Source organism: Sorex fumeus, unplaced genomic scaffold (genome assembly GCF_029834395.1).
Source record: "Sorex fumeus unplaced genomic scaffold, SorFum_2.1 ptg000047l, whole genome shotgun sequence".
NCBI classification, from domain to species: domain Eukaryota; kingdom Metazoa; phylum Chordata; class Mammalia; order Eulipotyphla; family Soricidae; genus Sorex; species Sorex fumeus.
In genome coordinates, this window is record NW_026606104.1 from 48,971,209 (window position 1) to 48,984,366 (window position 13,158).

The 13,158-nt window shown below is 46.4% G+C and overlaps 1 protein-coding gene across 1 annotated transcript in view; it reads right to left on the bottom strand.

Moving 5' to 3' along the window:
- Positions 1-13,158, bottom strand: part of CSMD2 (CUB and Sushi multiple domains 2) — a 628,049-nt gene that overhangs the window by 209,528 nt on the left and 405,363 nt on the right. Inside the window, exons 16-21 of the mRNA XM_056122939.1 lie at positions 12,556-12,694; positions 11,385-11,572; positions 10,445-10,633; positions 10,129-10,245; positions 2,292-2,507; positions 916-1,104 (exon numbers count right to left, since the gene is read on the bottom strand). Coding sequence (XP_055978914.1) covers positions 916-1,104; positions 2,292-2,507; positions 10,129-10,245; positions 10,445-10,633; positions 11,385-11,572; positions 12,556-12,694 — 1,038 coding nt within the window. The remainder of the gene's footprint in view (positions 1-915; positions 1,105-2,291; positions 2,508-10,128; positions 10,246-10,444; positions 10,634-11,384; positions 11,573-12,555; positions 12,695-13,158) is intronic.

Here is a 13,158-nt window from a genome sequence, read left to right on the forward strand (position 1 = left end):
GGCAAGCTCCCGAGAGTATTCGATATGCCAGACACAGTAACAACAAAGTCTCCAATGGTGACGTTACTGGGCCCGCTCGAGCAAATCGACGATCAACGGGAGGGCCTTTACTTTACTTGTAATGCTCATGGGGTAAATCCTGGCATTCAGGAATTGCTCCTGGCGGTGCTCAGGGGACCATATGGGATGTCAGGGATAGAGCCCACTTTGATCGCGTGCAAGGCCAGCACCTTATTTGCTATACTATCACTCTAGCTCTGCTCTTCACTTCTAAGTGGGCTTACTTTTCCTCTGGAGAGCTCTGCACTGCCCGGCACATCACGAATCTGTGTGTTTAGAACTGACGCTCTTTTGCCACCCCCTCCACTCTCTCTCAGTCAGGACAGGAGACCATTCATGGCGAGACCTGCCTGACTTCCTCTTTTTCTCCATTTGCACCCCCAGCACCTAGTGCTGCTCCCACATGCCATGAACATTCTCCACGTGAACCTGCCTCACACATCCCGGTCTTGTCCCCCACTGAGTGGATGCTGCTTCAGCTTCTCAAAGCCAGCCCCTCACTACAAATGCCCCTTCTAGATCTCTCTGCACCACAAGGCATGGCCAGGCCTCCAGGCTGTGAGGCAGGGGAGACGGTGAGAGCTCTGTCTGTGGATCTCTTTCATAGGCATCAGTTCAGGCTACAGAGAAACTCTAGAAGCAGACACTGCCATCTATGGCTCAGAGAAGAGGGCTGGGGTGGGAGGTTAGGCCACCCCCTTGAGGTGCCCCCAGCTGTGAGGAAGTGCTAAGCTGTCCCCTACACCCAGGCCTTCTGGCCTCCTGGCCTGTGTGCAGGCCACTCCCTCACACCAATTGACTAAAGTTCAGGGCCCCCCCATTAGTGAAGCAAAATGAAAGCACGTGACCACCTACCAACACACCTTGGCAGAGGCGAGCTCCATAGGCGCCGTCTGCCCCCCAGGCACGTGACGCGGGCGGTGCCCTCCAGACGGTACCCGGGGAAGCAGGAGAAGGTCAAGGTGTCGCCTACGCCAAACTGCAAGCCCTTCCGGATGCTATAGGCTGGGACCTCGGGCTCCTCACAGGGCTCCAAGTCGTATTCTGGAAGGGCGGCAGGAGCCGGGGTGAGGGATGACATGGGGAGGTGGAGAATAAAGGGGAAACACACAGATCAGGGTGCCAGGGAGCCCAGGGCCAGAACAGGACCTACAGGCAGAACCTGCAGGTTCTCATCCTCAGAAGGGGAGGAGAGAGGAAACGCCTAGCAGGAGGCAGATGGCACACAGTGAGTGGGGTGAGGGGACAGTCTGGACACGGAGGGGTCTGCAACTGACGTTCTACACTGACCTCAAGCCTCCAGGCTAACAGACACTCCAGCCTCTTTGTCCCCTAGGCACTGAGCCTGAGTATTTAATCAGCCCCGCTGGAGGGTCAGAGTGCACAACCTGACCCCAAGAAACTTACACTGGGAACAGGAAGCCCAAATAAGAGCGCGAGCAGCCTGGGAGCCCTGGCCCTTGAAGCCAATGCCCTTAAAGGTGGTATTTGTGTGCCAGGGAATTGCCAGAAACCTCCAGCAGTGGCACAGGGATAACAATAGCTCTAACCCAAGGACATTGCCTTTCTGAGACACAGTCCCGGGCTCAGTATGGGGAGAGGTGCCTGGCTGTAGCACACGGCTTTCCTGCAGGGCCAGAGTGAGGCTGTGCCAGGTCTCTGAGGACAGATGCAGATTGCTCATCCGAGCAGGTGCCTGGCATTGGTGCTCCTGGCAGAGGATGGTGGGGGACAAGAGAAATGCAGAGAGTGAGACTCAGTATTCAGGGAAACCCTGGGGCCTCTTTCCTCCCAGATCCAGATGAAGGATCCTTGCCCCCCAAGATAAATGCCCAGCACTAAGAACTAGCACCGATGAAACTGGGACACAAAAACTCTCCATCACACTTACTTCCCACACCCTTTATAAACATTTTTTTTCAAATCCTTGTGGTTATGAAAGTGGGGAAGTAGAATTAGGAGAAGAATCTGGAATTACGAGGGCAAGAGGGACTTGTATGAGATCCCCTAGTTCAAACACTTGGGCAGTCAAATTAAGAGTGACTCCTCACTGCCCACAGAGGCGGGGTCTGCCCATATCCCTGATGCTCCTTCTCTGCCCATGGGAAGGCACAGGGGGCATCTCTTGCTGTGCCTGGGCGGGAGTGTGCTGTGTCCATCTGCCAGAAAATCCAGAGGGAGAGACAGGATGCTTGTGGTTTCTTCCCTCCTGGGGCCACAGCATGCTTTACCTGAGAAGGTGATGTTGAATCCTTCATAGGACATGGAGAAATCAGAGATGAAGCGGACCTGGGCGGTGAAGTTGCCATAGAGGCCAGCACTGATGGGGGCTGGCAGGCGGGATCCTGTCAGCTGCCGCAGGGGCTGTGTGAAGCTGCCATTCTCGGTGATGAGGAGGTAGTCATGGCCACTCTCCAGGTGGAAGGTATGGAAGGTAAAGAACACACCTGACAAGAGACAACAGGGTCAAAGTGAGGTCTGGGCAGGGGGTAAAGAGTTTGGCCGAGAGATGGACCCTGCACCCAGGTTTCTGATTGCTAAGCATGTTAGGGAGTTAGGGAGAAGGGCACCATCTCTAGAAAGGAAAGTTGGAAATTTAGACAGGTTTATGCGAATGCTTGGACGCAGTGAAGGAGTCCTTCACGTTCTCATCCATTCATCCTCTCATTCATTATTCACTCTACAAGCATTTATAAATTTGTGAAGTGCTTCCTGGGATCAGGATCCAGTGTGGAGAGCAGTTGGCAGCAGGAACAGAAGAGCATAAGTAGTCCTCACTAAATAATGAACATTTGATTGGGTTGTAAAGGAAATGTGCAGGTATTAGGTAGCTGGGAGAGGAAAAGGCATGTTTCAGTTGCTCTGTATCGGCCCCTATTAGATGGAAGGGAAACAGGAAAACCTCATGCCATCTTGTGGACACCTGGCTGGTGTGGGTGTGGTTATTCTCAGTTCCATTTCTCTGAAACAACTGAGGCACAAAAAGATGAAATACACTCATTCAAGGTGGCCCGCAGGGTAGGGATGGGCTCTGAATGTGATTGACTCTGCTCCAAACACACACACACAATGCAGTCTCCTCTGCTGTAGCAAGAACAGGTTGTCAGAGTGGCTAAGCGTGAAGTATGTGAGGAAAGGGCAGGATCTTAATCACCAAAGCAACCCTGGAACCTTTCCAGATGTCTGTGGTGAGTAGGTGGCTGTGTGGGTGTGTGGTGGTTGTGTCCAGGTGAGCATGTGGGAAGATGCTGCCCACCCACAAGTGTGTGTGCCCTGAGACTGCCATAGCTGACCAGGACAGGATAATGAGCCACCAGGAGGGCTAGGAGCCCAAGGAGCAGCACCAGGGCAGCACCTGAGAGCTTGTTAGAAATGCCAAAGCTCAGCCAGCACGGCCAACCTTTGGAGTCAGAATCTGCATGCTAACAAGATCCCTGGCTGATTTATAGGCACATAAAAGTTTGAGAACTACTTCTCTAGATAATAACTGATATGTTCTTGATAAATGATGGTTGGATCCAAGCTCTTAATGCTACAGCATTTTAGATGATTTCATATTGTTGCCTCTCAGTTGATAGATGCTGGTGATTCTGGGAGATTTGGGATTCTATGGGTGAGAGAGGGGGGGCCCAAACCCAGGAGAGGGGGTTGGGGAAAGGCCTGTAAAATGTAAAGGACCCAAGCCCAGGTAACTGAGAGACACCTCTTTGCTCAGAAAAATACAGAAACAAAATAAAACAAAACAGACCCCAGGAACCTACTAAGTGCCAGGTCTGTGCTACTGATTGAGAAAGCCCTCGCAGTATGGTGGAACAGATCCACCAATAATGAGTCCAGTATAGGGGCAGAGAGGAAGAGAATGTACCGGGCCTCAATAACTGGGTGGGCTTTCTGGGGTCATAATCCTTGACACAAGGGGTGTAAGCATGCTTGGAGATTTGAAAACATACATAGCCCCATATGTCCTACATTCATTGCATAAACATGTGCAAGTGACAAAACTACACACATCAGGCATGCAGATGGGAAAGGCAGGCTGGGAGTGCCAGTGTTCCTCTCTGAGCTGGAGCAGGCAGGTGGGATGCAGTAACACAGGGACAGGGGGATGCCCAGTTGATTAAACACAGTGCCTTGCACTCCATTCTCCTCCCACGCAAACACAATCCCTCCAAAGAAGTCAACATTTGGCTGAGATTCTAAGGATGAGTAAACAGCCCAGATGAGCCCCCTGGGTTTCCCAGCTCTACTGATTGGGGCTCCTCCAACCAGTGTGAGAAAATAAAGACCTTGTCACAGAAATAGAAAGGCCCCGTGTTGGAGTGTGAACCTAGATTTGGTGTGGCAGAGACACTCAAGCAATGCTTCTCCCGAGTGAGCAGAGGAGGGACATCAGTGGTGCACTGGAGCAGTGCAAGAAAGCAGGGTGGTGGGGGATGGCATGAGCTACGGAGGGAGACAGAGTCGGGTCAAAAGCATACAAGCTGAAGGACCTGGGCTAATGGCACTTGGCACACCTGATCTGTGTCTTCTCTACTACAAATGTGGGTGATCATGTGTGTCTCCTCCCAGGGACCTCTTAGTGACCTCTTTGCAATTTCCACAGCATATGGCACACAGAAAAGTAGCTATTCTCTTTTGTTAGCCCATCTAAGACCTGACAGCCTGTGGGTCATGCATGACACTGGCCCCGGGCTCTCAGTAGGGTACTTTCTCTGGACTCCTTGATTGGCCGCTCCCTTGGTTTGGATGCAGGACAAGTGAGGTAGAGTTTTGAGTTTGCTCAGTTTCCCTTCTGTCTACTAGGGAGCAGACAGGCATAGAAGCCTGATGTGTCTGTTAACCTGAGATACTCTTACAAGGAGGGACACAGGTTTATCCTCTGGAGAAGGTATGAGCTAGGCTTAATTTGAGTTGTTCAAATATTTCTAGAGATCTGTGTGAGTGAGGCTGAGAGTCAGAGCTTGGGACATTGCAAGAAACAAGGCAGACCTGCCTCTCTGAGAGTTTAGTTGGCCGTACACTCATATGGTGAGAAAGGCAAGTTCTGTACTTGGGATAGAGTCTGGGGTTGGATATCAAGTGGATACCCATTTGGGGATCCATGCCAGACAGCCAGGCTCAACTCCTGAGAGGATCAAGAGCTGATCAAGCAAGGGCAATGGGGTGAGGGTGCAGGGATGGGAAGAGTTGCAGTGAGAATACTCTCCCAATGGGCAAAGTGTTAGAAGACAACCAGAGCCTAGAAAGTTCTAGGAATTGATTTGGTGTGACTTTCACTTAGTATTTAGGGAGCTCAACATGAGGCTGGGAAAAGTACTGAAGATTCACGGGGCATGACAGGTATTTTCAACATGTGTATGTGCGTGTGCGTGTGTGTGTGTGTGTGTGTAAGTATGTATGAGTTTTTGTGTGTAGGGGTAGTTTTCTATGCCATGGGTTAAGTAAGCCTCTATAGGATTATAAGGAAGAAATGACCCCACATATATCAGGGACCTCTTTGATTCTTTGCCTGGAACTCTTGATATTGGCTGATTCCTACTCATGATTTTTCCTTTTAAATACATACATACATTCATACATACATACACACATATATATGTATATATATATAATATGTATATATATATAAATACTATTTATGAACATTTTTTAGTTTTTGGGTCACAGTGGTGCAATGCTCAGGGGTTATTCCTGGCTCTGCACTCAGGGGACCATATGGGATACTAGGGATCAAGTTTTGGGTGCATGCAAGGCAAATACCCTACCCACTGTACTATCTCTTTAGCCTCCCATTCCTGCTCATGTTGAAAGGGGCTGACATCTCAGCTCTAGGATGCCTACCTAGTCCCAGGTTGGCCTTTGGCTGTTTCCCCACCTGTAGCTGGGTGATCTTAACATTGCTCATGGTACACTGAATGATCTCTCCAGGGTCTCTATCTATGTCCTTAGACTCAGATTTTCAAGGACACGTTAGACTAGATGCTGCTGTGCTACAATTTCCTAGCATCTGAAGAGTTAGTGCTAGAATAAACTAAGCTTATGTATTTAAAAAAATTAGACATGTTTTAAGTATGTGCTGGACTGCATTATTATCTAGAAAAAAACATGAAAAGGCATAGACAATAAATACACACCCATATAATTACAGCACCTGGCACAGAGGGGGTTATGGCTCCAGGGCTTTTCCTCCTGGGGCTGTGAGGGGATGCTTTTCCTTATTGTCAGATGCCACAGGGGGTAATATCTGGCTCCTTCAGGGTCTTCCCTGCCCAGGTTTCATGCAGAAGGAACACAGAGATTCCCTACTTGCACCCCCCATGCCTCCTCTCCTTGGGAGTGATATAAACAGTTCCCAGCAGTGTGTAAAAGCAATGTGCAGTCAGCAGAAACCACTTTGAATTCTGATCATTTCTGGGCTAGTGACATGTGTTGTGATGTTCTCTGGAGCTACTGGGCAGTGGCTGTGAGCCTCAGCACCAGACTACATGAGGGTCAGTGTTGCCTGGTGTCTCCTCATCAGCTAACAATGAAGCTTTGTTCAAAGCTCCAAGCGTTCTCCAGACCCAGAATGTTTCAGCTGTATTATTAACAGTGAGAACTCATACAACCATTCTAGTTTTTGACACTTTCAATATAGCGGCCAGTAAATTAACTTAAAGGCAAAGACTCTTTATAAAATGGACCGCATGGTAGATGTTTTTGCCATTTGGTAAGCTAATGTAAATTTTCTGAGTCTGTTTAAGATAGGCTAGGGTAAGGAAGGGCAGCTATATTACATGCATTTGGGGCTTATGATATTTCCAACTTCCTGTGTGGGGTTAACAGGTTATAACACTATCCTAAGTCAAGAAAGATCACTATTGTATGGAGAAGGGATCATGTGCAACCTGCTTTATCTGTATGGAGAATTCTGATTGCCCAAGAAGCTCCAGACCATCCTAATCCTGGCTAGCTGAGGAAGGTTGTTTAAGGGTAAAGGTGTAAGTGCTCAAGTATATAGGGAGAAGTTATCAGTTACATGTCCTTAACATTTTATTTTTAAAACAAATATAGCTGACCCTTGAACAACATGGTGGTTATGGGTGCTGATGACCTATAATGATCGATAATCTAACTTTTGACACCCCAACCCACACCTAAACTATGGATTGCCTGGGAGACTTACTGCTAACAAAGATAATCACTTCATACATATTTACATGTTATATGTACTATATGTTGTACCCTCACAGTAAAACAAGTTTTAAATAAATGTTATTAAGAAAATCATAGACAGAATTTACATTTTTATTATTTTACTATATCTATCCATATCAGAAATTCACATCATCTGCTTATAAGAAAATTCTGTGTAAAGAGACCCATGCAGTTCCAATCCATGATGTTCAAGGGTCAATTTCAGTATATATTTATACTAATAGTATATAATTTGCTGATTAAAATTAGAAAAAATCCAAAAGATGAAAATAATAGGTAGCTAGTATTCATATTGTGAAGTACATCTTTTCAGATTGTTTGCTATGTGACTTGGTTTTTCTTTTTGTAAATGTAAAATATCGTTTTGAGGAACTTCTTAAACTATTTCCTACAACCTCTGTGGATCTTAAAATATTATTTCATATTATTCCTTTAAGTAACTAAACATACTATAGAAATGATCTCTGATAGCACAGCAGGTAGGGCGTTAGCCTTGCACAAGGCGGACCCCAGTGACCTGGGTTTGATTCCTTCGCCCCTCTTGGAGAGCCCGGCAAACTACCGAGGGCATCTCTGCCCACACAGCAAAGCCTGGCAAACTACTCGTGTCGTATTCAATATGCCAAACACAGTAACAACAAGTCTCACAATGGAGACTTTACTGGGCCTGCTTGAGCAAATTGATGAACAATGGGAGGACAGTGACAGTGACAAGTAACTAAACATTATTCTACTACCAGACTTTATCTATTTTTTTAACATCTTTTTAAATTTAAACATCTTTTTGTTTTTGAGTCATATCCAGCAATGCTCTGGGTTACTACTGGCTTTGCACTCAGAGATTACTCCTGGCAGTACTTGGGAGACCATATGGTCAACCAGGGAACAAACCTGGTTGGCCACATGAAAACCAAGAATGTTTCCTGCTGTATTATTGCTCCAGACTCTATTTAACATCTTAATGATAGACATTTGGATAGTTACTAATTTTCCAATTATACAGGTTTTAGGTGACATCCTTCTATTTAAATCTTCATGCATAGATTTTCTTATTTTCTTCATATAAACTTTAAGAAATGGAACTGCTGAGTGTCAAGGCAGTTCTTTGTTTAAGGGTTTGGATTCAGGCTGCTGAATTCCCACTGTGGGCAGTCTAATCCATTTCACACAATGCCAGGTTTGGACAAGAGTATCTGAGTGTCTGTACATGTCTCCAACACTGCTATGTCTTTCTTTGCTGACCTGAAAAGAGAAACGGTATTTTATTCCTGGTTGCATCTGCACTTACTGCATTATTAGTGGGGTCAAAGCCTTTTCATTTCTATTTCCTCACTACGAAGCATTGGTTTATAGCTTTGTTCATTTTATAGGCTGTAGACAAAGCACATTTTTTTTCAACATTTTTAAGAGCTCTTCATGCTGGTAATCTTTAGTTGATATGTGTCACAAATATTTTCCCCACTTATTATTTAACTTTTTATGACCTTTTAAAACATAAATCCATTCAGTTAAATTTAATCAAATCAAACAGTCTGTCCTTTCATAGATCTTCTTTTTGGTATTACCCTTTAAAGTACATTCCCACCTGAGGTGAGATTTTCATGTTTGGGCACTGGAAGTTATGTGGTTAAGTATATAACAAAAGGCTTCTTTTTTCCCCTAATTGGTTTAGCCCAATCACCTTCAAATTTTAAGCTATTGTAATTAAAAATGTTTATTAAACAATCCTGTCCCTACTCAATGAAAATTATACCTCAATCATATAATGAAAACTGTCTCTCATGCACACATGGACACAGATATGTACGCACATGCACACACAGAGGAATCTATTTATAGACTTTTCTACTCCCCCACTGATTAGTGTGTGATATTTTAGTTCATAACAATATGCTAATATCTCGAGAGATTGCTTGTTTCTTTAAAAATCATCTTGGTTTTTCTGCATTCTAATTCTTGCAGAGCAAGGGCTATTACTTTAAAAGCATTCATAAGAACAACTAATTTGGTATTCTAAAAATCTAGATGCTTAGCGTCTACGTCAAAAACAGAGAACAAAAACCTCTGGGGTATGGTCTAAGCTTGTGTGTGTTTTCCAAGTTTCAGAGGGATTAGGACCAAGATTCCTGATGGAATTTGGGGAAAGTAGGGTAGAGGTCACATCTTCCTGGTTTCTACTATTCCCAGTCCCAGTGCATACATGTGGCACTCAATGCTTGTTGAATGAAAGACCATATTCTTGAGTTTATCTGTACTCAGTGTCCTGACTTTGAACTTGGACTCTCAAAGATCACTGATGTTAGGGAAGTTGAAGCATCAGTCCAGCCTGGTAAGGAATATGAAAACATCATCAGAGGAACAGTTGAGTTATGAAATAAAAGATCTCCATATCAATGTCTAATGGAAAGACTTGAGAAGAGGGAACAGGCTTATCCTACATTCTTAGAACATAGTCTAAGGAAGACAATCCAGAGACCTCTAATAGGCTATTAGTAGGAGTCATATGTATCACAACATGACAGTGGGTGTCTATTTGTTGATACAGTAGCCAGCTATACCACAACTGGGATGTTCAGAGAGAATTTCTGTTGTTATAGTGGGGAGCATTTTGGAGCATTACATTGAATTTCAGAGCTTGTCATTTGCAAGATCTCTTTGCAGAGAGATTTTTACATTCAATTTATTGAATAACTTCAGAAAGAGATGGGAAGATTCTGGGTGTTTTCTTGTGGGTGAGAAAAATTCAGACTGAGTCTAGAGGCTGCCAATATAGAGGAGATCCCCCGTGAGGTCACCTTTACCTGGGGAACTTGGGGCCTTGGACCAGGTCACATTCTAGTATCTGCTATGGACTATGGGCCCAACACTCACCCTTGCCATGGGATGTCTCGATATTCCAAGTGCAGTTCAAGTTGTTGGGGTAGAAGTCAGGGAATCCTGGAGACAAGATGGTCCCACTGGAACCTTGAATGAAGCCACCGCAAAGTGCTAGAGAGGTATGAAGGCAGTGAGAGGCTGTAGCAGTTAAGGAACCACCCCCCCCTAAATATTTATGACAGCTTACCCCCGCTCATCATCTTTCAAACCCCAACCCCTCCCACACAGCTGGGAGAGCAGTGCCGTTCAGTTCCTGAGTTCTCAGGGAAGGGAAGCCAGGACCTCAGCAGCCCCTTAAGGCATGCCTCACCTTCACAGCTTGGCAGGGCCCGGCTCCACTGAAAGTTGGGCTCACACTCCAGGGGCTCCCCATCACTTAATGTGTAGCCAGAGTCACAGCTGAAGGTCACCAGAGCACCCACGTAGAAGTCATTGCCATGGCGCTGCCCATTGACGGGGATTCCAGGGTCCAGACAATGGTCTGACTGTAGGGTGATTGCTGGAAAAGAGAATCCACATCTGGAGCAGACAGCCCACCCACGCCAACTATGGCTCCAGCTGCTTTACCAAGGGAGAAAGGAGAGAGCCCAGGTGGACCAGGCTGGAGGTGTCGATGACCCCCTCATCAAGTATGGCTGTCCAGATCTGCTGAGGGGATACCTAAAGACCAGTCTGCTGGAGAAAACAAGTTGGCTCAAACATTTGTTCATTCATTCATTCACTCATTCATTTAGTAACTCACTCCCTCATTCATTAAAAATAAGTTGTGTGTCCCCCAGGCTTAGAATATCCCTATGCAAAGCTTAGGAATCCAAACCTGAATAAGAAAATGAGCCCATCCTGGTGGGTCAACCTTAACTTTCTCTATCGATTCAAAAAGAACCATTTTCCCACCAATTTCCAAACTGAGGCATCCCAGATGAGTGCAGGTAGATGAGAGGGTGAGAGTTGGGGGAGATGCTTTGTGTTCTCTCACACACTCCATCCCCCCAGAGTGCCCAGTCACTGCTCACAGAGAGACCTTGTCCATGAGGAAGTGGGGTGCGGGCTGTGAGTGTCCATTTTGTCTAAATTATGGACTCTACACTCTGAATGAGCTCCAAGGGGATGCTGAGAGCAAGGGAGTTTTTCCTGGGGAGCCCAGCTTTGGGGGTTATTTCCCAGGAAAGGAGTTTTGCTGGAGGGCTGACTGAGGAAGTCCTTTAACCCCTACCAACTGCCAAATTTGCCATCTGCCTTCCAAGACTCACTCTCATAGCGGAGCTGGAAGCCAATGTCCGAGTGACTCTTGTCAGTGGAGAAGAGGAGGTAGAGGTAGTTGCTGGTGCTGATGAGGAACTGGGGCACCTGGGTACCATGGTAAACCCCAATCAAGGGTGCTGAGTAAGTTCTTCCATCCCGTACTTCCAGAGTGTCATAGTTTACCTCAGTTTTAAATCTGACAAAGACAAAAATGAAGACTCCTTAAGAACTCCAAAGTTTATTAATGTGCAAATGACAAAAGACCCAGCCTGCCCCAGGGCTTCGGAAGAGCAGTTTTTAGTAGACTGGTCTATTTTAATATAAGTTGCACATGCTCACTGACTGTGGAAGAATATCTTTATTAAACCTTCCTCTTCCTTCTCTTGCAGGTGGAGGCAGCTCTCCCTGTCCCCAGCCCATGCCATGACCCATCTGAAGGCTTAGAGGCACAATGACTGCCAGGCTCTGGAGTTAGAATGTTCTAGGCCAGGAGTCAGCAAGTTACAGCACCATGGCCAAGTTTGGTCTGTAGCCTGTTTGTATATGAGCAAAGAATTATTTTCACATTTATAAAGTGACATTTAGAAACTTGTAACAGAGATAACAAGGCAACAGATATCCATGAATTATGCCCGAAATCTAAAATATTTACTCTTGGGCCCTTCATAGAAGGTTAGAAAACTGCTCCTCTAGGCCATGAATGCCTTTTCTAGAAGTTTTTGTTCAACTGTCTGCGGCCTGATTTCCCCCACCCCAAAGGCATAACCCTGCTGGGAGCTAGAGGTGGGGTAGAGGGGCAGGCTTTGGGTAAGAGGACAGGAAGGCCACTTCTCATTTGAAAATTTCTGGGTTACACTCTGCAGATACTAATTCAGGTAGTAACATCTGATGGTCCCTTATTTGATTGCATTCCCTTCTATCTCAGGATACTACAGCATTCTCCTCACTCCCTTGCCCATAATTCCCCAAGCATCACAGCCACACTTCAGTACTGAGGTGAAATCAAGACCAAGGGCAGAGTCAGTGTAGCTCTGGCCTGGTGCCACCTGGGCTGTCTGTCCAGTGTGCCCTGACCTTGCTGACGTTCCAGCATCATGGCAGCCCCACCACTACAGGCTCCTTCCCACATCCCTCCTTGAAAAGCCCTCTGCCCTCTCTCCATGACTGTGTTGCAGGTACCTGTCAAAGGTGATTTTGATGGGGTAGCCAGGCTGGGCTTCAATCACCCAGGCACAGCTCAAAGCATCCTTGTAGAAGCCCGGCCAGCCTGGAGAGAGAATGGTACCGCTGGGCGAAGTCAGATGGCCACCGCAGGGAGCTGGGGACAAACAGGAGAACAACAGATATCTTGGGAGGTACAGTGGACAAATGAACAAGTAATAGAATAACAACAAAAGGAAAAAAAGAAACCCTATAAAATGTGCCTGCCAGCAAGTGCTGTTTTGTTTTTATGGGCAATGACATCAACTAGATAAGTTGCCTTTTGTCTATTGGGACTGTTATGGCGATGCTGTAACATCCTTTGGAGTTTTATGGAAGGCCAGAGGGGGAAAATGAAGAGAATCCTTTACACAAAGGCCTTTGCCATTCTAAAAGGGTTGGTATCTAGCCACAGGGCACCCAGCCATCAGGCCTGGGGCAATGGCCTCTGTGCTCACACCTAGCACCAAGCACTCTGGCACTGGCAGCTCCAAAGTTCAGCTCTGAGTCCTCCTCCCCTGTCCTGAGGACAGGGACTTCTCTCTCAACCTGGAATCCCCAGCTCAGTGCTTGGCACACAAA